We start from the raw sequence: 24,509 nt of genomic DNA on the forward strand, positions 1-24,509 counted from the left end.
AAAGTAGAACACTTGAAAACTTTATTAACATTATATAATATTATTTATATATATTATTTACTTCTCAGCTTTTGATTTTGGATAATAAGTTAAGTCGATGCAATTTAACGATTTTGGAAAGCTGTAAAGCTCACACTGAAATTATAATAAAATCATAAATTTTTTACGACAGGATCCTAAAATATTTATCATCTCGTTCACCAAGAATAGCTATCATATAACAATTGAATTTCCAACATCTTGCCTAAAAACTCTTAATAAACCTCTATAAATAAACGGTTCCCAAACAAAAACCGAATCTCTTGAGTCAACAAAGCTATGAATAATATCCACGGACATCGAAAATCATTTCAAAAACTCTTGTAGTGTGAGAATCTCGAAAATTCTCTTCTCGAGAACTCTTAGAAAATTGCAGAAACGGAAATCCCGCCTCTCTGTTGTGAATATGCGGCATAAAGGAGAGGCGCGTGGGAAAATTCAACGGATTCCCTCGTGACAAAATCAATAGATAAAGGAAAACCGCCGAGAACAGCTGTTTGCGACATTCAAAATGTAAACAACGAGAGAGACTCCAAAAATAGGACTCTCTCTTTGAAGAGCGAGCACAGCAGCGAAGAGAAATAGAAAGCATTTTGAGGTTGCCAGAAATCCGATTAAGTTTTCCCCATTTTTCAGTTGTTCGCAGCTCTTCGACGTCGGCGGCTCGTGGCACGGAAAATAGGAAAACCCGCGGAAAATTCTACATCGCCCCGTCCACATACACATACACAGTGAGGAACGACAGTGTGTTCCATATGTGTAATCAAATCGTTCGGAGCCCCGCCGTTTATATATAGAAAATTTCAACGCACGCAGCTCTGAGGGAAAACTTAAATACGAAAATAAATTACGAAAATCGTGGCAACTTTTCTAGAGGCAAACCGAAAATGAATAGAATCGCATTTTCCACGGGCTCGCTTTAATCGCAGTTATTATCGTTATTATTATTCGCATTACGCATACGCCCCGTGTGCGGTTCGTTGTGTTTGTGTGTGTGTGGTGAAGAGCGAAAAGAAAATCTCTGCTTGCGTCGCAGTCAACGTTGCGACTCCACCCTAAATTGTATATCAATTTTGAAGGGGTTTTTCGGGTTTTTTGACCAGAAACCAGAAACGGGGCCAAATGCCGCAATATAGTCCTTACAAGCGATACCCGTGAGAATCGAATCGAATCGACAACAAAAACCAAGCAAAAAAACACAAGGAAAATGCGAGAAAAATGTTTGGTTTATGCGAAAAGTTGATGACACATTTCGCTGTCATTTTGACCGCATTTTTCCTCTCCCAGCCGCTGTTGTTGTTGCTGATTTGTGGTCCGCATGGCGGCACCTTCCCCTCGACCTCCACCCACTGGGCGGCGGAGGCCTCGGCGGCGGACGAAAAGTAAGTCTAGCAGCCCCTTTCTACTTTCTACTTGCAGGTGAAAATTGGTCAGCAACGATATTTACATTTAATGGGCACGCAAGGATCCCGAAATGGGTGGGCCTTTTTTTTTGAAAACCAGTCAATTAGGGGGCTTGCCCACCGCCTTCATCTCGTTGTCAACGTCGCTCGTTAATTTTTCGTACATTTTATGCTAATTTCGTTGGCAGCTTTTTTCTTCTACACAATATTCCCCGTGGGCATTAGATGGGCTTATTCGGCTGCGTGCTTTGAATAAGCTTATATTAACGTAGCGTGTTTAGGTGTTTATATTATAAATATTTAAAAAAATTGCATTTAACCAACGATAAAATATCAGCGCATAACAATAACCATTAAGAAAGTCAAAACAAATATATTTATAAATTTTTGTAGCCTTACAGTTTTTAATGGTACAATGAGCCATTATTTAGCCTCCGAAGTTAAACGTTTTTTTTATCCTTATTTTAATAACTAATGAGAGCCATTTCAGTTATGCTCACTTGTTTTGATTTATAATTCAATTTCAAGTTGGAATCATCTCCTATCATTTCGAATCTCTAATTGTATTTTTGACCGAACATGAGATTCAAGTCGGTTCATTTCCTGGCTTTCATCCTAACCATTCTGTTTACTAATGAGAGTCAGATTACCATGCTATTGAACTAAGCATGTGCATATAATATTTCACATCTACATGTGCATATTTTGATTTGGGGGGAAAATGTTAAAGCCAAATAAAGCCAAAGGCACTTAATTAATCTTCCGCAATCAAAATCTCTTAGGAATTTGCATATATAAATTTAATCTGGGTAAATCAACAGAATTCATTACATTCCAAGCAGAGGTTTTATGTTAAGATAGAAATTTATTGCATAGAAGTACGTGATTTTGCTTAATTGAAAAGGAAGTTTGCAATTAAAATAGATTGGCACTAAAAAGTAATTTATGAGGCAACCCAACGATCATAAGTATTTACATTTTATGGTTTTTTAAATAAAGAATATATATTTTTATTTTGAGGTATTCTAAAGGTCGTAACCCTATTTTTCCTGCAATTTTCCATTGCGTGTTTAAGCGTCTTGTCTTTTGTTTCGAACATTTTTATTCCACTTTGTGCGTCAGCATTTTTACCCGCAGTTACTCATTCCGCTCCTCTAGATTTTTCTCTCCCTGATATTTTTCCCTTGCTCGAGGGTCGCCGCGCTTGGCAATTTTTGTTTTGTGCCCCAAGTTCTCATAAAGTCACATCAAAATTATTTGTCTGACATGCTGACTTTGGGAATGACGCGAACAGGTAGAGCCGGTAGAAACTCAGACGCCTATTTACGCTAAATGAATATTTTATGGGACATTTTGTTTGGGCCTGCCAAACATAATGCCAAAAGTTGTACAATTAATTAAATAAATAGGAGAGCTGAGGAGCCAAATTAAGTTCTTGTTTGCTTTGTAAACGTGTTGGTAAATAATAGCGACCTAAATGAGTAATTACATAAAATTAAGGAAATTAAATATCGGGTTTCTTGTTTGTCAAGATTGTTTTAAATACCTAAGTATTTTCCAGAAATATGTTTCTTATTTTAATTTTATTTTGAAAAACATAGAAAGATTATAAATAAATTCATCGATAATTTTTTATACACAATCCCTATGGGAAATACGCCTTATTCAATAGCATCCCCAGCGGAGCAAACAAATCTAAATGACTCATAAAAAGTTTAGCAAGGCCACATAAATTATAATAAAGTAAATGTCCAATTAGCCAACTACATCATGGGATGATAAATAATCAAATATTAACGACCAAAAACCCCCATAATAAAATATCCCAAACCAAATTAGCGCTACTAAATAGCCACAAAATTGTGGCCTGGAAAAGAGCAGAGACCGAAAATAGTTTAATGTCCATTCGCATTACAAAGAATATTAAATGGGGAACTGTGTCTTTTGGCGCATTGCAGCATGGCATTAATAGAATATGGCTATTTAAGTCTGAGGGAGCCGTAATAAAAATACAATCTTAAATTTAAAACACTTTTGAAATTAAGTTTGGCAAGAATCCTGAAAAATTTGGCCTATTACTTTTCGACATGCAACAAACAGATATAGTTATAAAAAAAATATATTATAAACCTTAAATTAATATAAATAATAAATAAGTATGTTAAAAAAATATAGTTTTTTCGTTAGTAATACTAACTTAGTATACAAATTTTTAAATAAATCTAATTTTATGTATAGAAAAAATATTCTTGATTTTCTTTCGAATTAAAAATGAGACGGAAGAAAAATTAATTAGTTCTGCGTCGAAATCAAGTGTTAAGTGTTTTGTCAAAGTTTCTGTGGTACCGAGATTTCCTTTTGGGATGGTAGAGAACTCTGTGACCCCCGTAAATATTACATTTCCCCCGAGTGCTTGTGGCTTTCCCATTTTCCGTGGTCGGGGCTAACAAGGGCCATCTAAAACAATGACGGACGAGATACGACAAAGCAATGTGGCCAAATTAATAGAACAACTCCAGAACGTAATAAAAGCCAGAGAGAGGCATCATTCATTTCCAACTACCAACCAGCAGAAGAAAACAATTTTACCGAGCGCCGACCGGGCCAAAACCACTTGAGGGTGTCTATGGGGGCATGGCGGGGTATATGGGGGGAACACACATCGGGGGTATTTCGGGCTGCTTCGGGGCTAGCGGAATAACTGTGTCAAAGGCAACGTCGGCGACAGAAGTGAAATGAAAATGGCCGAAACAGCGCCGCCGGCAGCGTCGGCGACATCAAAAGCCACGTCAAGAGATTCCCGCACTGAAAACAAGAGCCAAAGAGCACGATGAAATAGTGCGGTCATGCGCAGGCATATAATGCCTTTAAATGTTTATAGTAAATGCCAAACTCTCACGCGACCGATTGTCAGGCCAGTGCATTTGGCTAGGCGCTACTAACTAAATTATTAATGGGTTTTCTAAAATACACTGAGGCGATACCCTTGAATTCCTTGTGGAAAGCGTTAAATCATTACTAAAAATACTAATGATGCTCAATTATATGTTTTGCCTAACAATAGAATGGAAATATTGCTGAGTAAAAACATTTCCTCGTTCCTATTTATATTTATCAATTTCCAAATAAGATCAGTAATGATACTTAATGATTTAAAGATTTTTATACCTTTACCTCATAATAATAATTTCGAATATCAAGAACAACCTGTTTAGAAACTACTTATTAGAGCTGCACAGCATTCAATTCTAAAATTGTAATAGTTTTTGCATGCTAGTATTCTATATTTTCAATCTGTCCCCGGACATTAGTTAGTATTTCGACAATTTAGCTTGATTTAATGAAAATAGGTTGTAGCTTTAAATATAGTTTAGAAATATTCCTCTTTTTTATTTACCTAATACTTATATTTTGTACATGTACCGAAAGAAAAAAATTTTACTTATTTCCATTTCTGCTTACTTTTAAAAGAGTGTAGAATAATTATTCTAAGATGGCCGTCCTTAAAATTGAATCAAACATTTTTAATTAATTTCCCTGTGTGATGCAAAAGTATTTTGGGAACTCAACCCTTGAACTTTTACAATCCATCGTTTGACATGCTGGTCGCATGCATTAACTAATGGAATCGTCCCGAAAACATGCTATATTTTTAAGAGAAGTTGATTTTGTAAGAGAAAGTATTTCTTGAAGAGAAAGTTTTTAAAGAGAGACATAAAAGAAAGAGAATGAAGCGGCGCGCGCAGGCACTTGTTGATTTCTCAACCTCGAACAGCTGTTCGTGGTGAAACGCCGACTGCGCTGCCAGGAATACGGCGATGTCACCTCTTCGTGGTCGGGTGTAAGGCGTAAGGAGGTGCGAAAACCACCCGTCAACCACCCAACCTCCCCAGAACGCCCGTTACACGCCACTGGCAAACATGTGCGCTAATTGAATTAGTGGAACTCGGACAGGTGGTTGACATCTCGCTGGCGCAATTTTGACGTCGACAAAGTTTTGTTTACTGTTTTCCCCTTTTTATGGTTGGATACTTTACAAGAGAAGATTTTAATTGGACTGTGTTTTTTGTTGACAATAAAGAACAAAGTTATTAAAAACGAACTAAAACGATCCTTTATATTAATCTTTTAAAAAATTACGAAAATTCACTTTATATGAGTATTTTTACCTTAAATGACGTTCTATATTTATAAATGCAGTTTTTCGGGTGATACATAGAATTAAATATTGGTGAATAAGGGTTGTCATACCTTGTTAAGTTCGTAATGAAACTTTTTGGTACTTTTTTGAAAAAAAAATAAAAATTTAGCTAAAAAATTATTTTATTATTTATATTTATTTATTTAAAAAAAATTTGAAGAGCAATTATAAATTATTAACCAAGGACTCTCCGCTTTCTTGCAGCGTCGGCAAGTGGGCCACCCAATTTGGCGACGAGCTGTTCGCGCTGGCGCAGAAGATCACCAAGTCGCAGGAGATCAAGGAGAAGTACAAGGAGTACAATGCCCGCGTGGAGCTGAAGAACGGCACCGAGCTGATCAAGTCGATAACGAAAAATGTGGGCAGGATGCTGGCCAGAAAGATGGATGCGGTGCGGTGCATCCAGGAGCGGGCCGAATACGTTTACGAGAACTTTGAGTTCAATCGCACCTACGCGCTGCAGAACTTCACCTATATGTCGAGCAAGTATTCGAAGTACAATGGCAACAGTTCCGAGGAACTGGAGCCGAACGAGAAGGAGTTCGAGTGGATGTACCAGGACATGGAGCTAAATCCGGACACACACTTCTACAATACGCCAGTGGACACGGAGCACAGTTCGGTGCATGTGCCCTCGAATATTTGGGATCGTGCGGATCGGGTGCTGAAGACCATAATGTGGTCCGAGCAGCTGGACGAGGTCTTCAGGCAGAACTACCAATCCGATCCGGCCCTATCGTGGCAGTACTTTGGCTCCGACACGGGTATCCTACGGCACTATCCGGCTGGCCAATGGACGGATGCCCGAGCGAATCGCGATGATGCCGATACCTACGATTGCCGGAAGAGATCCTGGTACATTGAGACGGCCACCTGCTCCAAGGACATTGTCATCCTGTTGGATCATTCTGGTTCAATGACGGGTTTCCGGCATCACGTAGCCAAGTTCACCATCCGCAGTATCCTGGAGACCTTTTCCAACAATGATTTCTTTACCATTTTACGGTACTCGAATGAGGTTACGGACATCATACCCTGTTTCAATGGAGCCCTCGTCCAGGCGACACCCGAAAATATCGAGGTCTTTAATCAGGCCATCGAGGAGCTGGAAGAAGATCCCGAGGGCTATGCCAATCTCACGTTGGCATACGACACGGCCTTCCAGCTGTTGCGAAAGTACTACGACAGTCGCCACTGTAGCACCAACTCCACCTGCAACCAGGCCATAATGCTGGTAACCGACGGAGTGGCGGGCAATACCACCGAAGTTTTTCAGAAGTACAACCACGGCAATGGCGAGAACGGCACTTCGCGGATGAACACTCGGATATTCACCTATCTGCTGGGCAAGGAGGTCACCAAGGTGCGCGAAATCCAGTGGATGGCCTGTCTGAATCGGGGATACTACTCGCATGTCCAGACATTGGATGAGGTCCAAGAGGAGGTGCTCAAGTACGTGGACGTTATTGCCACGCCCCTGGTGCTGCAGAATGAACAACACCCGCCCACCTGGACGCACGCCTTTACGGACAAGACGGTTAGTGGTTACTTTAGGAAAATACTCACTCTAATAAACTCAAAAGAATTTATTTAAAATTGAATTCATTTTTTATCCCAACTCAAAAAAAACTTATTTAAAATTAAATTAATTTTTTATCCTAAATTGTTTTGGAGTAGTCAACTATTTTTAAATTTTCGATTGATATGAATCTTGCTATGTGAATTAAAATTTGAAAAGTAAAGATTTTCTCTTCAGATTATAAATCGCTGCCTTTTAAACTGTGACTGATCTTTCGTAATTGGTTAAGTACAATAAACTGTATTATTTTGTCTTTCCTCAAACAGTACGATCCAAAAACCTCAAATGAGCGACGACCTCGACTGATGATATCTGTGGGAGTTCCAGCCTTCGATCGATCCTATCGTCACGTTAACAGCACCAATCCGAGGGCACGTTTGTTGGGAGTCGCTGGAACAGACGTGCCCGTGGAAGATATAGACAAGCTGACACTGCCCTACAAGGTGGGTAAAGAGAATTAAACACTAAACTCTGGGTATTCATGGTATATTTTTCTTTAGCTGGGTGTTAACGGCTACTCTTTTGTGGTGTCCAATAATGGTTATGTTCTGCTGCATCCCGATCTGCGGCCCATTGGGGTAAGTTTATGCCATGTTTATATAATAATTTAATTTTTTTAATATTTATTTTATAATTTCCTCCATCCCAGACCAATGGCAAAATGAATCCGAACTACAACAGCATAGACTTCACCGAGGTAGAGCATCTTTTCGAGGACCAAAGTCCTCGGGAGCCGGGCGAATCGATTCTGAATATTCGCAATGCAATGGTGCGACACGAAAGCAATGAGTTTAAGAGCATATCCGTGAAGTTCCACTACGACAAGATGCGCCGCGTTTCTGAGGAGAAACAGGACTACTTCTTTGCCCCCCTGCCCAATACTCCGTTCACCTTGGGCATTGTTATGCCCACCGAATATGGCAAGACTTGGATTAAGGTCGGCGAGGAGGTGGACAAGAACAAGCACATGAAGATAAATATATCGGATTTCTTTATCGGCGACAACTGGAAGGTCCATCCCGATTGGTGCGTTAAGGGACATCTCTCATAGATATTGCAAATATACTTAACTGTCGTAATTTCATAGGGTTTACTGCAAGTATCACTATCTGGAGGGTCATGAGTTCAAAACACCCGAGGATGAGTTGCGCGAATTCCTGGGCAAAATGATGAAAAACGATTGGAAGTGGCCAGAGCAATATGCCGAGGATGAATCCGATTGGGATGACAAAGATGATTGTAAGTATTGGAACTCAAATCAAAATCCAAACATTAGAAATTAGAGAATGAAAAAATCGATATTTTCGATAATTTAACAATATTGTTTCGATAATATCGATTATTTCTAAAATTTCCTAATTTTCCAGTGAACTGCGGCCGCAAAACGCTGGGTGATGATGCCTACTATTGCAACAAGGAGCTGGTTCACCTGCTCATCTTCGATGCCAAGGTGACAAACTCCAGTTATGGCGTTTGGCGGTTCGAGAGCGAGGAGGAGTTACAGTTGATTAAGCTTTTCGGTGCCGATCTTCGATTTGTGGCCACCATGAGCGGCCTGACCCGCTGGCAGTTCATCTTCGGGGAGGTTGAGGTTGATACGGATCGGGAGTTCGGGGACTACCACACCACGGCCATCGACGAGACCTGGTACAAGAGTGCCATCCTGCAGCACCACGAGGACCGATCGGAGAGTTTCGTGTACTCGGTGAAGTACTACGACGATCCCATGGAAAACAACGAGGTCAAGGTCACCGCCTCGCACGCCATCTTCCCAAGGGACGGCGGCAAGGAGGCGCCCGCCTGTGTGGTGGGCTTCCAGTTTAACCACTCTAATATGCTTGAACGCTTCCTCAGCATCACCGCAGTGGATCATGTGAGTTGAAGTATATTTTAAGATATTATTATAGATAGTATCAATTCTGATACATTATCTTGCATAAAATATTCATTAGTAGTACAAAATATGATAATTTCTTATTCCATTTGTAGTGCAATAATTGCATGCCCACCTGCTTGGCCGACGATGTGGATTGTGTGGTGATTGACAATAACGCGTACATAGTGATTGGCCAGAATGTCAACACCACTGGCAAGTTCTTCGGCGAGTTCCACGGCGACGTGATGGCCGCGATGGTGGAAAAGGGGATCTTTCTGAGCATTGAGGTCTACGATTACCAGGAACAGTGCAAGGAAGAGCCGAAGGCGGGCAGCGATGGCCACGGCCTGTTGCATGTAAGCTATGTGCTATATCTATATCCAAAGTTTAACTAAATTATATCCCATTACCCATTCAAGCCCCTGCGACTATTGAGTTTTGGCTGGAAGTGGCTGGTGGGCCGGCTCTTCTTTCAGTACCAGAGGATTCAGTGGTGGGCTGATGGAGCACCATGTAAGTATAAGTTACATTAAATTAAATAGTTTTGAATTAAAATATTTTATATTAATATTTTACATGACTATGTGACCCTTTCAGTTATGGAATATACTGACGAGATCGAGGACGAGTACGTGGCCGTGGGCGATGGAGGAAAGGCCTCGGCTTCCAAGCCAAAAGACGATAGCGACGACGAGAACGCCATGTTCGACGAACCCGAGCCAGATCCCATCTATAAGGCCTGTGACATGCGATCCACTCTCTACGCCCTGCAGCCCGCTGCCCTGACGGGCATCAATGATGTCGTGGAGGTGCCTTCAACAAGACCCTTTTGGATCAAGAAGATCCCCAACTCCAATCTGGTCCTGGTGGTGGTCAATGTCCTGTATGCGTCGCGCAGCGTTCGCCTGACCACCGAACCGCAACGGATGGAATACGATAAGGAGTTTCCCTGCTATAAGCTCAACATGAGCTTCTACGAACGGCGACGCATCGAAGAGTGCTTCACAGAGCACGAGGATGTGAGTATTGGGGTAAAATTTAGTAAAATAATATAGTTTTATAATTATATTTTTTATCTCCTTTTTTAGGAGGAACTCTACACCTATTGCGGCAATGCCTCGCGGCTGGGTCTAACGCTTCAGCTGCTGCCGCTGACCATAATTTTAATGTTTTACCTGACGCACAGCTTTATGCGTTAGGAATTATGTACACACAACTATATATTATACAGAACAGATATATTATGTACTATACGCGACTACGATCGGTTTGTTGTTTATACATAAGTATATATATTTTTGTTTTCTATAGATTGTAAACTATGCCGTAGTCCAATACTTGTCGAATGTTTAACAACAGCGCAAACCAAACCAAAACTGGCACAATCTTCGGTACTAAAAACCACTAAGCAAGAACAATTTCAACTCTTAGACTTACAAACTGCGCCAAAAGTTATGAAACTGGTCTTACTTTATTTTATAAATGTAGTGAATCGACGAAGGCTGCTGCTAAAAAGGAGAAGGCAACTTAAAGACCAACCATTTAAAGTTGAAACCCCTTTTCACACGATGAGTTTCATTGTCCCCCAAGCTGCTCCTTCAAGTTTCCTAGAATATTAAAAAAAGCAACGTTTTTTTATAAACATACCGCCTATAGACAAAAAAAAAACAAACGTTTCACTGACTATTTTGATAGATTAATATGGTGCAACCAATGCCAAATATTAAATGAATACCTTAGTAAAAATTAGTAAGTGCGAACAAAAATAATTCGAATGACAATTATTTTTGTAATTTTATAAAACTTAGTTGATTTTTTACAACAATGAAAACGTATAATTACGAAAATACGATAAAACGATGAAAGAACAAAAACAAGACACAAATCACTTATTTTTATTAGGAATATTTTTTCCCAGCCGAAAATGAAGAATATGGTTTTTTTTTAACACAACGCAAAACGGTTTACAACAGATAATATTTATTGTTAATATGGCAACATTTTGTTAATGTTTCCTTCCTGTTTTGTAAAATGTATTTTATTAAATATAGTGTTTTTAAAACGGCAAAGTTAACGCACAGATTTATAAAAACCAATTATAGGACCACCTGTAAAGTATGCAATACTTGTTAAATGCTGAGTTTGAAAACCCATCTATAATTTCCTGCTCTCTTCAGGCCTTACACTTAGTCGAAAAACTTTAGCAAGATTTACACAGAAGATGGAACGGAAAACCAAACCTAATATGAATAACAAAACCTAATTGCCTTTGTATCGTATTTCGAATGTGGAAACAATTTATGAACTTTATGAATTTATGCATAGAAACCAAAAACAAAAAAAAATTAATATTATAATAAAGACAAGTTAAATTAAGATTATTTTCAAGGAAATGAAATCAAAATGAAGACGGCGTTTTTAAAGCTGAGCTAAGATGCTAGGATGAATGGAAAAATGGAATGAAACCAGTTAACTATTAAATGTAATTTTTTAAACAAACTGAATTACTAATACAACATTTATTTTTTGGAGTGTTTAAACGTTGTAAAATGTATAAAAAATATTACATAACTAAATCTAGTCATAATGGTATACGTGGATTTGCAAGTTCATCATCCATTTAATGTTCATCTCTATGAGTTTACGACTCTTTTTAATCACATTTTATTAAATTTCGACACGTATACACAATGTATATGACATGTCCACTGAAACCAAAAAGAAACGATAAACATTTTAAATTTCCTTAGCAGAATAAATGAACTAATCGTCGACAAATATTAAAAAGGATTTTTAATTTTATTTCGGTTTCTAGTTACGGTAAGTGTGATCAGAAACAGTCTGTTGAAGGAGGGCAACGTATAAATAATTTCTCCATTCGAAATTATTTATTTTCACTGCTCTAATCCATTATCACCGGAAGTAGTACATTGCCGGTTTTTAGATTTGGACAAGACTCAAGCATATTGTGTATAATCACGAATTTCTGATGAATTATAGCCAGTGAAGCAAGGCCAAAATATTGCTGTAAGTAAGATACATTACTCAAGTTTAAGAACTGATAATAAATATAATCATAATGACTTACTGTATGATAAAAGTCTACAAAAAAAAGGCAAATTAGTTCAATTATGTTCTAGTGATATATATTTTCAAAACCAACCTTTTAAATCCTTTGAGCTAAAAATAGGCAAAACAAATTTTTTTATTCTTTTTTTATAATTTAGCTTTTTTACAGACCTATTAGGACATAATTGCCTTCGAGCGTATAGCGTTTGATGTTCCTTTTCAAGTTTCGGCAGAAGATCAGTGATTGCAGCATAAATTATTGAAATAGGCTTTGACTTTAAGAAGAGCTGGGTCAAGAATACGTTTAGTAAATGGATTTGGAGACGATCTTACATTTTTCTCTATGCAGTGGCTTCGTGGCACCAAGAAAATAAAAAAAAGGACAAACTTCCATTTCGACATTTCGTGTGTTTTTCTTAGCTATAATGAACGGACTAACTCAACGGACAACAATAACTTTATGGGAATTGCAATAGTAAATAATAAATAGTAATTTACCAACTCTCATTGGAACGAATGAATTATCAGTTGCTCTTTTATTTTCCACAGTTCGCTTCAATTCTCAGTTGCTAGTGAGAAAATAATGCAATACGAGAATTTTAAAATATTTCCATTCAATAAAAACGTAAGTAATAAATGACATTGTTTAATTTTAATATAGATCATTTTTATTTCCTTGTAATGACTAACATTTTAAAAAATTACAATTCAATATTTTGGATAAATTATTTTGTAAGCATTATATTTGTTTTTATTTTCGGCTTGTGTTTTTTCTTCGTGCTTTTTTATCGCCTCCTTCTCACACACTATAATTTGTTAATTTGTTGTTTACAATAAGGTTTAATTTTTTTTCATGTTCATTTTCTCAATTTTTATTTTATTTTTTTTTTGCTGCTGCTGGTTTGAAGTTTTCCTTTTATTTGCTCGTTTACTGCATGCAATTTTTGAGTTTAAATGTATGTAGTCTTTAATGTAAAACTTTGTAGTTCTATAATACATATATATATTTAATTATATATATAGATATATATATCTTTGAGTCACACACACATGCGTAAGAACTTATGCATATATGTGCGAGGCTGATTGGTATTGTATTGTTCAAATAAGCAATGTGTTTAGCATATAAAAAGAAGGCTCTAATATAAACAAATGTGTTTTTAAAATGTAAGTTAAAAACAAATATCTAAATAGATTATGCCTTGCTTTGTTGATAGCTAAATTATGTGCACAGTGCAAAAAAAGTAAACAGTAAAACATACATAAAGCAAATTTTCGGGGGGTAAGCTCCAAACTAATATGCGATTAAGTACATTTTCCCGTTTTTAGAATATGACTGTTAAGTAGATATTTTTTCTTCACCATACACCTTTCCTCTAGTTCGCTATTTGACATTTTTGTTTAATAATTTCCTTTGCTGCTTTTACATTTAGATTTTGTGTTTATTCCAGAATAGTTTAATCCAGAAAAACAGGTTCAAACTACTTTGACGAGCCTTCTACAACCATTTAATGGGGTATACGGGCTATTCATAATTAACATATGCGTATAAGTCTGTTTATATATGCTGAGGGCGTAAAATTAAACTCTTTTTTTTAGCTTGGTGTGGGATGGCTGAATCGAATCGTAAAATAACAATAAATTACATTAATTAATACATACAAATTACACAATTGTTGCCAATACATTTCAATTTGAGATTTGAGGTTTAATAATTACTGGGGCTGTGGTTCAATTTTCCGTCTATTCTTTTGGGTTCACTGTGGTACTTGATTATTTCCATTTCTCGCTTTGTTGCCTATCAATTTATATTTCTTCACTTGCTTTTCTATCCGCTTGCTTTTTTTTGTTTTTGAAAAAATGAACACTTTTTATCTGGTGGGAATATACATATGGTTTTGGAAATCTATTGCACACAACATGAATTCTTATGGCCATTTTTGTGCTTTAGTCGCGCCTTTGGCTTGTATTTCTCCAAAAAGGATAGCTGCTTGGCATTGATGGCCCCACGTCGTTTACTGGGAAATGTAATGTAATTATTAAATAATGTCTACTCCGTTTGTATAAAGTGCTACTCACTCTCTAATCATTTCCACAGCTGCCTCGTATTTTAAGCCCAATTCAATCAGTGCCAAGGCAACCAGAACGGGAGCTCGTCCCAGACCAGCCACACAATGAACAGCGACGCAAGCCTCCGGATTCTGTTGATATCTGAAAGTTGCAAAAGAGCATTTAATATTTCATCGTAAAATAAAAACCTGATCTTACTTTTATTGTTATGAACTAAAATTGCTTTAGGCTAGGCCTATAGATCTACGCTTACCGACAAGTTTCATTATCAACAAATGCAGTATTATTATAAATTGCTGAGGCTGCCTCGCCAGTATCATTGAGATTATCATTGGCTGTTAGGGGAATTGTATCTGTGGCCCGACCTGTGGCTGCGGATAGACTGGCTCTGGTTGCTGAAGTTCTTATTGCAGTTGCAGTTGCTGTTGTTGGTGGAACTGTTTTTGGTATGTGTCTGAGCGAGAATCGCTTATGTTTGTAGTAGGATAGTGTGGCGCTTGTGGACTTTCTAAAACTAGGGCACAGCAGCAGCGGTATCATAAAATAGCACACGAAACGAATCATATAGGAAGGTAAGGTAAGTTCTCGTTGATCAAGTTTGATAGCTTACAGGTAATACAAGTTGTTTATGGTGAGTGGAATTCGAAATTTTTACAAACCGAAAACATTGAGAGAGTATGAGAGAAGGAATGTGCAGAAGTTTTGATTTAACTAAATTCTGTACAGCAACTTATAACTGATGAGCATTGGAAATTATACAAAGTTAGCAGCTAAGGCGATAGCGGGGTCTACAAGCGGGGTTCTATACATCTTCTGAATGTGGTTCTCTTTAGATGTGTGGATCACTTTTTGTAACAGCTCATTGGATATGTGGCTAGCGCAGCATATTGATTTTCGTTGGCTTTTATTTTGAGTTGAATGTAGTAATATTTTGTTATCATTCGATTGAGTGGCATAAAGCAATAAATAATACTGAATAAATTGATCAAAATCACTTGAGGTTACTTTTTGTATATTCGCGTATACTTCGAATATGGTTAATGATAACTTGGAAATTATATTTTAAATAAAATAATACAATATATTTTTATATGGCTAAACTATGATTAGTAATGTAACTATTAGGACTGGAGCTGTGATTTCATTAAACTAGTTTGTTAAAAAATAAAGTTGATTAGTTAAATTTAAAATAACTCAAAGATGCTTCTTAATTAATATTACTAATTTAAGTAATGACCAATTCTACACACAGCTCCAGTTTTATTGTGAAATCTAGACCAATGTCTTACGCTTAATGTAAGAAATGAGATTCAAAAGATAGAATTAAGTAAATAATAATAATCTACTCGAATACAAGAGCGTTATCATTTTACTTACTTATCCTTTAAGACCTCAAACCACTCGTCAACGACCTGTTGAGGCGGGAAGGTGCCGTCCTCAAAGGCCAGGTCCTTGACAGAAATGCCTTGTGTCTCGAGCTCGTCGGTATTATAGCTGGGCTCGCATACGCGCACCACAGTGTTGACATTGTTCTTTTTCAGCTCCTACATATGAACGATATAAAAAATGAGTGGGGTTTTTGTATGAAAATTATAATTGCTTTAGCTTACCGTAATGTAATGGTTAATTGTTATGTCTGATGGTCGATCGGTGATTAGGAACTTCATGCCCTTGTACTCAATTAGAGCGGGGGCTGGGCGCAGATCTTTTTGACGCATGGTGATGCTCATAAACAATTACAAAAGCAGTTCTGAAGGAGTTTCTCGGACTCGTGTGTGCACTTATGTTAAGTCTCTTACTTTCTTACAATCTTGAGGTGTGGTTTTTGTTTGGTTTTCACAAAGATTTGATTGGTTTGTTAACGGAAGTAGTTTGATTTCTAGATTAAAAATTCAGCGTGTTAGAGGCTTACAATTGAATTTCGTTTAGGGTTGAGTTATGTATAAAAAATAAATATAAATATAATTAACTCTGATTTCGTATCGTACGCTTAAATGTTTTACACCGAAACACAAACCTAAATTATCGTTTAAGTAAAAACTTGTTATTTCTTTTCTTTAAATAAGTACAATTTTGGATTTTTCTTCTATCACAAAGAAAATCAATCAATTTTCTGTGACCGAAAAATGATTCCCTGTTAAGTGTCACACGTATTTTAAGCTAACAAAAATGATTTGGGCTCAGTTTTAGTTTTGTTTTCTTGCAAATATTACAACTTTTTCTCAGTTTCGTTGTTAAAAATTAAAATATCTCCTTGCTGTGATATGATCTGCGATCACCGCGATGCTAAAAATTTAGTTTTTTGCTTTCTCTCCCATAGATTGACAGACTTTGTCTAATTGGGGCCGCTGCTGCCGCTACATCAGCTGATCCCTTGACGGTATTTAGCTGATCTGCTCCACACCACTTATCGACGTCGACTTCCGAAGAGGTGACCGTGTTCACTCAGGCTATCACCGCCTTGTTTGAGGATTGCTTACCTGCAAGGAATAAGACTTGAATTAGTTGAGTTCCCGACAAATCTGGCGTCAGTCGGTTTGAGCTTCTTTGTTGGATTTCTCTTTGTTCATTCAATTGAAAACAATTCGTGGGAAACTAAAAAACAATTTAGCTCAATTACACGCAATGAAATAATTGAGACTTTCGCCATTTTCGTCTCACACTGTGCTCGCTTTTTCACTAAGTTCTTGGTTCTTAAGGGCGGGCCAAGGAGGCAATTGTCCAGAAAGGTCACAGTACGTCAAGTGACCTTTCCATCGCTACCCACTCGCCCGCCCGCACAACTTGAGCCAATTAATTAAACAAAAAGTCCAGATCCGCGGCGAAAATAACCCATACTCACTTTTTATTTGTGCTGTGCCTGGCAGTATTCTGCACTGTCTAGATGAAACTCCATAGATGTGGGAACAGGTCTAACCAACTGTAAGTACAAACAAAATAATATTTATAAATTATAATTGAAGCTTCAATATATTGGAAAAAATCAGCTTAAAGCTTAAAGTTTACAAAGAAATTCGGATTGTAAAAAAAAAGCAAAGAGGCACTCCCAAAAGTCACATGCAAATAGAAACCATGGAACAGAAGAGAAACGGCAAAAAAAAGGCCATTCAAATGCCGTAAGGGCTAAGGTCCATAAGCGAAATGAGTAAACTATGTATATTATTGATATCCGTATATTACAAAGCCGTAAGGGAAAATGCTATCAAAGAAAAATCGACTAAAAATATTGCTCTAATGTATTGATTTAAGAAATATAGTCATTTCCTAAAAAGTAATAAATCTCAAAAATAGACAAAAACTTTCATCAACTATTGTAAAGAAAAGAAAACAAAAAATATAGGAAATCTTTCAAGTGGATATTTTAAAATCTTGTAGACACATTTGAAGTGTGTCGGTCGTCTGCTCTCTGAACGAAAACATTAAATTTTGTTCCCCAAAAGCGATCCAAGATAATTTCTGCTCATTTCCAAGAACATTTACATTATTTATATTCCGTTGTTGATCGTGAAAAACATATGTATAAAATGAGTTCTCAAATAAAGACAGAACCAGAACAATGATTGTATAATATGTATTCCGCATATAAGTATACAACGTGCATATCTACACAAATGCGATAACTCTTTAAGCAAATATTCCATTTTTTATGGGCACAGTGCGACCTGTGTTTATTTTTGCATTTTTGGCCTAAAGTAGGCGAGCAGTTCTATTGAAACTTTGCCCAACGATTGTTACCAGGAAAAGGCATTCGGATCGTAGGGGAATCCATAATGGAATACCGTATGATATAGAAACGCGTGGAACTAATTAAGAAGCGGGTGCAAAAAAAAAAAAAGAGAAGCAAATTTTTGTTGATAGAAGTGAGAACTTTCACTTGTTGTTTGTATGCACCTAGTACATACTAGTACATACTAGATTGGCCTGTCTGTGTGTTTACCTCATGACATGTTAAGCAACAACACTTTTTGTTGATGCTATTTCCCAGTCGGTTTTTACTTGTGACTTATGCAATATATTTTTTGTGTTTTGCGTCTTGGCGAAATTCAACAGTCACACAGGCGAATATATAAATATATTAGTGCCAATATATATATTTCAACGTTGTAATCAAAGAGCAATGATTATTTGCTGATTACGATAGGCTTGTAATGCGGCTATATGAAATCACGATTAGATATCGACCGGTGTGTCGTTGCCAAGACACTAATCGCTTTTATGAGCGGATCGGAAAGCACTATCTTCTCTCAGTTTTTGGGGACTACTGAGAATGGTCCTTCTCATCTGGCAAGCGGATAAATTCAAATTACCTATCGTTAATCGCCTGTGATGCGGCGGGATAGGATCTCGATTAAATATCGACAAGTGTCGATTCTGAGACGTTGATCGATTACGATTACCACACTAAGCAGACGCGTATTGCTGCGCGATGAGCACTCTCTCATGTTTTGCAATCGACTGGCGATTGTCAACTCATCGCCGCCCATTTGTATGGGGGCCACGGCCCCCTCTCCGGCAGTAAGTCTCCATTGCCGGAGAGAGCTGAGAGAGTCCCATGACGCACATCTCTCCAATCGCTCATGCGAAGAGATTGCTCTCTGCCCCCTCACCGCCCCCACTTCGCCACCCAGAAAAAATATTCTACAGTCTGCTGCATATTTAAAGCGCTTTAAAAGGTTTGCTGTGCAAATACTATGAGGGAATAATTACTAGTACTTTTAGTTAAATATTTGTAATTAAAAAAAAATTCCTTTTAATTTAGCTTAGTTTATAACATCTTAACCGAAATTTGATTTGTTTTGTATTCTTTCCAGCCTTTAAAAAAAAGTGTATCACTATGTCAACACTATTATTTTAAACATTGCTGTATTTTAGAGTGCAATAAAACAAAACCAAAACAAAAATGGTGTTGACATCGCATAACAAACACTTGAATTTATGGCCAATACAAACCATAAATTCATGTAATTGTTCAATAATTTAAAGAGCTATAAATGGACAAAGTCATAAAAGCATTGGATGTGGAATGGCATGGGAATATTATATTTTAACTGGGTGAAAAACTATAATTCGAAACAACCCAAATAAATAATGCCTTGAAAAAATCTAAAAGCTTTGGGGACGCAAAATAAAAAGTTTGTGTCAACATTTGTAATATATTTATTTAAGATAACCAATTAAACAACTTTTTAAGTGCACTGGCTCAGTTAAAGAAAGTTTTGCGGGCAGATACAACTTTTGCGGGATCCCAAGGTCAGTCGTTATTTAAGGGCAATAAACAAAGCTAAATGCGGTTTATTATATGCACAGTTAATGAAGGCTAAGTCGCACGAAAACATGTAACTTAATATGAAAATAGTCGCACATTTAAACCAGTTGAATCCAATCAAGATGTAGGCAAATGGCATAGCGGGAGACTAATTCACAATTGTGGCTATATAGTTACTTAACATATGTATGTATACTAAGTACATAGTTGTCACACTTGGCTGCCCATCGATACACACACATTTTCACAACATTGAATTTTACACATTTTTTTAATGACATTTGGAAATACCTTTTTTTAAGAATTCCTATAAATACCCCTTTTTTTAGATTTAAGCTTCGATAAATAGTTTATAATAGTTCATTTATACTTTGCGATTAAGGCAAAACCAATGTTGTAAATGTGCCTTAATGCAATTTTTCTTTTTTTAATGCTTTTCAGGTAGCAGATGTGCTCTGTCTGAAAGCCAAGTTGATTGGACTTTTCCGAGACCAGGACCAGACAACATAGACAGCGTGGCAGACAATGGAGAAACAAAGAAGGGCTCAAGTTGGATCCGAAGAAATCTAGAGGTAAAAAAAACCAAATGGGATAAATAAAAAAGTCATTGAATGCCGGTGTGTCTGCGTTTGGATTTGGGGTTCAAAGTACTTCAATTCAATTCCCTTTTTTTTTCTTTGGCAGCTTTCAGGTTTTGTTTAGACTTTAACTTCAATCCTGAAAAGGCAGACAGCCATATTTTCGCGACCAATCGTTTTTTCACAAACGATGTAAACAAATTGAAAATGAGTAGCAAGAAATGTGATGAGGGTAACTGCCATTCAAGCCTCAGCTTACTAAACTAATATCTGTCTACAGGTAGGTGTCAACAAAACCCAGACGGCAAAGCCAGACATAATGCAGACCACACTATACACCAAAATCAAACTGATTGGGCACTTTTTCACACACTTTTTATTATTAACAACTCACAGCAATTCAACTCAGCAGGAACTCGGTAGACTAAACAATGTTTTAATAACTTACGAAAGCATAAACAATTCTGGGGGAATACTTGATTTATGAATAATTAATTCGGAAATGATATACTCGACACGACACACTCGATTTGGGCATTCAATAATTTATAGAGCACTGAAATAAAATTCAGAGCCAACTTTAATTTTAACTGATTTTATAATAGAGCTGAAAAATTATCGATAATATCGATGTTTTCAAAGGAAAAAATATTTCGAAATCATGGTATATTTTCAAGCTCTATTGTAAAATTCGTTAGCTTTAAAGAAACTCTCGGAACTTTTATTTACTAACGCAATATATCTCTTAATATTCCGAGAACCCATCAATTAGGCTTGGTTAACATTAGTTCACCTTAGTTAATCAAACATGAGGCACGCACATTCCCAGATTTGCAAAGTATAGGTATTAGGAACCCAGGAAGGACGAATAATTCGCTTCGTGCACCGCAAGCTACTCAAACTGGGACTGAGTCCAAGTTACGAGTTATTGATTTTGCGACTACTAATGGAGGATGGGGCATGTGACCATGCCCAGTCCCCACCACAACCTCCTGCCATCCTTAATTTCGTTATTTCGCCATAATGGAAATTTTGAATTTGCCCAGAAGCTTTTCTGTGTGCATCCTGGCCAACGAAGAGGAGATGAGCAGGAAATGGAAGCTATGGGGGAACTAAAAGTCCAACCGTCTTTCAGTTGCCAAGTGGTCGACGATGTTTTTTTTCGTGACGCACCACAGGCGTCTTCTTATGCGTCATCGTCTTTTTATCGTGAAACAGCTGTTGTTGTTTGGTTCTGATAAAATGAATAAACAATAACAATAAATAATAATGAACAATCTTGTCTTGTTATTGCAATTATCAAATGCATGTCGCTGCCACAAATTGCATGTCCTTCAAGGTTGATTTAGAGACAGGGAGTAGAGTACAGAGTACTGGGTACTGGGTACACTAGCAAAATGTCGTTTTAGTTGTTAGTTTTGGGTATTTTGCCTTAACCAAGGGCAGGGCAAAACTATTGAGGACAAACCGCGCTCTATATATAGAATAATGGGCATGGTGGTCGTCGGTGGGCGGTGGGTGGTGGCATTTCCCCCAATGTCCCCCTATCTACCACCCTTCATCGCCCACTGACGTTTGTAAATCGTATTGCATGCTTTGTTGTTTGTTTTTTTGTTCTATTTTCGGATATGACATGTATTGGTGAAATTCTGCACACAAGCTGCCAAAACGTGACAGCAGTAAAAATACAGCCCGATGATATATAACCAGGAAAAGTTGTTTGAAAGTTCCCAACAACTCTCATTCCATTTCGCAAGTTCTAATTAGCGAGTGCTTACAACAAATGTAAGAGCGTATCTAATTAGTTCGCAGTTGAATTTCAGCATGGAGTAGTAGTTAAGAAGCTTACTTCAAGATGCTCAGAGAACCAATAAATTTCACTAAATCAAAATGACCTCAAACTAATTGGTGGCAACAGTTTAATGATCATAAATTCTTCCATATATTTCGAAGAACTCAATTGATATTTGTATGTGTAGGAATATAGAACATTTAAGAACTGGTGGAAAGCAGATAAACGCAGAAAACAGACAACAAAATGCAAACGGCTGGAATCAAATAAAAAAGAAGAAACTGTATACACAGGCGTATACGTAATCTCTATCATTCGGGCCACTCAGGAATATTTTTGATAAGAAAATCGAATTTAATAAAATGTTAGATACGACTATTTCCGACTATTTACTTAAAAACGTGATTTTAAAGGGTTCTAATGACTTCTAATACTCTTCTATGAATAACAATTCATAGTGAGGAGAAAATAGTCTTGATGGACGCGACTTAATTATCGGGAATTAGTAAGTAATGTGTTAACTGATCTTTTATATTTTACAAATTCGTTGGGAAAGTTTTTTGATAAAACCAAACCGGATTTTAAAATGATTCTCCCTGTTTGAAACGCTTATCTTTTCGCTCTTGTTTTTTATCACGAATAAACAATAAAAGAAAATCAACACACAACTGAATGAGATTTTTGTTTGTACATATGGACGGGGTAATATCATTGAACTTGTTCAAGGACAAGAGACCCCAAACGGAAATAAAGCGGAGAGAAGAAGAAATCTGACAAGAGAATTGATTTAAAAAATGGATCTCTGTGTGATTTTCAACCACCAGTTGGGAAATAAATGAACTCCTGTGGCTATATGCCATTAAGTATTTGTTGCCGGGTTGTTTTTTTTACCGCTCGTTCAATTCCAATTGACGCAATTTACTGATATCGATTAGCAAACACTGCGATCGAGATAAACACAGTCGCAAAAATGCGACAACTGGAGATAACAGCAAATCAAAGCCAAACCTTGTTGAATAACTGATTGTGAAAATTAAAAAGTTATGGCCGAATGAGGAAATCTTTCCACTAGAATTTTTCTACGTCCACATTTGCTCAGTATAAAGTGCCAACTGATTTGCGTATTTCGCTCAAAAGACGAATCTCTTGGCCGTGTCTTTTGTTTACTGTTTGCTCTCGCTTTGATATGATAAATCTGCTTAAAATGTCTTCGTAGATTAGATATTAGATATCGCTCAGTGTATGTACATACACTGCAAATGACGTATGAAGGCAAAGAAAACCTGCCAAAAAAGCTGTGTTTTATGTTCCTGGCCTGTCCTAGTTCCATTCGGATGATAAACTGGGTCAACTGACATTTACTTTCAACTGGCGACAGCAGTTAACCAGGTAACTGGGTCGAATGAAAGTAAAATGCGTGAATTTACCTATTAAAGTTGGTGATTGCTATGCACTTTTTTAATATTTGATGTAAACAGAAAAAAGGCATGGACCTTTAATTTCTCTTTATTAAGTTTAATGTCATTAAAGGTAAAAAAAAGTTGGTTTTATTCGGTTCATAAATAAATAAATTTTTTAAATTATAAAATTATATTTGATATTTTTATTTTTATTTATACATTAAATATTTTAGAGTACTAAAGAATATTTATAGGATTTGGTAAAAAGAATAGTGTTTGGATCGGATGCAATTTTAGGTAAAAGGCAACATAAGGTATTGCAGATTTTCAAGACTTAATAAATATGAAAAAAATAATTAAAAAGATAATAAAAACCCATTACTCCATTTATAGCCCAAAATTCTTAGAGACTTCAAACAGATAAAATGTTGGTAATAGGGGGAAAAAAAAGAAGAATGTAAACGCACACAAACACACCCTTTTCGTGGCTTTCAGTGTGTGGGTGCTCATTGTCGTTTGGCACAATTTTGAACAATGAAAATGTATTATTTGAAAATACTTGGTTTTAACGGATCCCCGCCCACACTTACCACAATTGCCATACACATTTGAGTATAACTTTTGAAGCTTTTTTGTTGCTTTTCGTGCACGAGAAAATTGAATTCACGTCCACACGCACACACAGACGCACCGCTCGACTCTCACAGACACAAAATCCACGAATGCAATTTCCTTGTGTGTGTGTCTTTGTACGACCACAACTATTGCTCTTTTTTGACAATTGTAATTGACTGTCTCTTCAGTTGAACTGTTTTATAAGTGTTTTATATTGAGAATAATAGAAAATAGTTGGTTTTTGGGCGACATTAACGCGAAATCCGTCTGCTGCCTAACCTCAAATTTCTTTGTCGCACAGTCTCTCTCGCACACACGCAAACACACACAGTCAGCGCGGGGCGGAACCAATGGGTTAAAATCAATAAGCTTCACTTTGTTTTCTGGGGAAAAGGATCTGTGTAGTTTGTAGCACAAGATTGCACAATTTTCCACTGATTTCCAGGTGTATTTTACTTGCAATCGAAGTAGACGTTGCTCTCGAAAAAATTTGTGATTTCTAATAGGACCATGTGTGGATCGGGTGGAAATACCTAGGCAAAAAAATACCAAAATGACTGCTAGTAGATATGGTCTCACCAAAATGTACGCAGGGTACGGTTCGTGTCTCGGCTAAGCGAA

General features: G+C 37.0%; 3 protein-coding genes across 4 annotated transcripts; 1 reads left to right on the forward strand and 2 right to left on the reverse strand.

The window, feature by feature from the left end:
* The first annotated feature begins 688 nt into the window (after positions 1-688).
* Ca-Ma2d (Ca[2+] channel Muscle-specific alpha2/delta subunit) lies at positions 689-12,120 on the forward strand. Its single transcript, XM_017158471.3, has 11 exons — positions 689-1,421; positions 5,848-7,180; positions 7,489-7,665; positions 7,723-7,800; positions 7,872-8,248; positions 8,310-8,461; positions 8,590-9,095; positions 9,212-9,454; positions 9,518-9,611; positions 9,696-10,117; positions 10,187-12,120. The coding sequence occupies exons 1-11, from the start codon at positions 1,258-1,260 to the stop codon at positions 10,295-10,297; spliced, it is 3,657 nt and encodes a 1,218-aa protein (XP_017013960.2). The 5' UTR covers positions 689-1,257; the 3' UTR covers positions 10,298-12,120.
* Positions 11,877-24,398, reverse strand: PRL-1 (PRL-1 phosphatase). 2 transcript variants are annotated; one of them, XM_044395042.2, is made up of 10 exons: positions 23,864-24,398; positions 17,080-17,157; positions 15,848-16,116; positions 15,615-15,781; positions 14,247-14,378; positions 12,501-14,185; positions 12,339-12,442; positions 12,262-12,278; positions 12,187-12,200; positions 11,877-12,123 (listed from the first exon to the last, which is right to left on the reverse strand). In XM_044395042.2, exons 3-6 carry the CDS (start codon positions 15,965-15,967, stop codon positions 14,074-14,076), a joined length of 531 nt encoding a protein of 176 aa, XP_044250977.1. In that variant the 5' UTR covers positions 15,968-16,116; positions 17,080-17,157; positions 23,864-24,398; the 3' UTR covers positions 11,877-12,123; positions 12,187-12,200; positions 12,262-12,278; positions 12,339-12,442; positions 12,501-14,073. The 2 variants fall into 2 exon arrangements, with proteins under 2 accessions (XP_044250977.1, XP_070067707.1); XM_070211606.1 differs by lacking the exon at positions 23,864-24,398 and adding an exon at positions 20,530-20,580.
* LOC123003222 (uncharacterized) lies at positions 17,080-18,705 on the reverse strand. Its single transcript, XM_044395043.2, has 2 exons — positions 18,545-18,705; positions 17,080-17,157 (listed from the first exon to the last, which is right to left on the reverse strand). Exon 1 carries the CDS (start codon positions 18,677-18,679, stop codon positions 18,551-18,553), a length of 129 nt encoding a protein of 42 aa, XP_044250978.1. The 5' UTR covers positions 18,680-18,705; the 3' UTR covers positions 17,080-17,157; positions 18,545-18,550.
* Positions 24,399-24,509: the final 111 nt, after the last annotated feature.

Source organism: Drosophila takahashii, chromosome 2L (assembly GCF_030179915.1).
Source record: "Drosophila takahashii strain IR98-3 E-12201 chromosome 2L, DtakHiC1v2, whole genome shotgun sequence".
Lineage (NCBI taxonomy): Eukaryota > Metazoa > Arthropoda > Insecta > Diptera > Drosophilidae > Drosophila > Drosophila takahashii.

Coding starts and splice junctions, on each gene's coding strand:
- Ca-Ma2d (XM_017158471.3), top strand. CDS start 1,258: ATGTTTGGTTTATGCGAAAAGTTGATGACACATTTCGCTGTCATTTTG. Junction 7,801..7,871: donor CCGATCTGCGGCCCATTGGG/GTAAGTTTATGC, acceptor CCTCCATCCCAG/ACCAATGGCAAAATGAATCC. Junction 9,612..9,695: donor GTGGGCTGATGGAGCACCAT/GTAAGTATAAGT, acceptor TGACCCTTTCAG/TTATGGAATATACTGACGAG.
- PRL-1 (XM_044395042.2), bottom strand. CDS start 15,967: ATGAGCATCACCATGCGTCAAAAAGATCTGCGCCCAGCCCCCGCTCTA. Junction 14,379..15,614: donor TTTGAGGTCTTAAAGGATAA/GTAAGTAAAATG, acceptor TGCAACTTTCAG/ATATCAACAGAATCCGGAGG. Junction 14,186..14,246: donor GCTGTGGAAATGATTAGAGA/GTGAGTAGCACT, acceptor TACATTTCCCAG/TAAACGACGTGGGGCCATCA.
- LOC123003222 (XM_044395043.2), bottom strand. CDS start 18,679: ATGAGAGAGTGCTCATCGCGCAGCAATACGCGTCTGCTTAGTGTGGTA.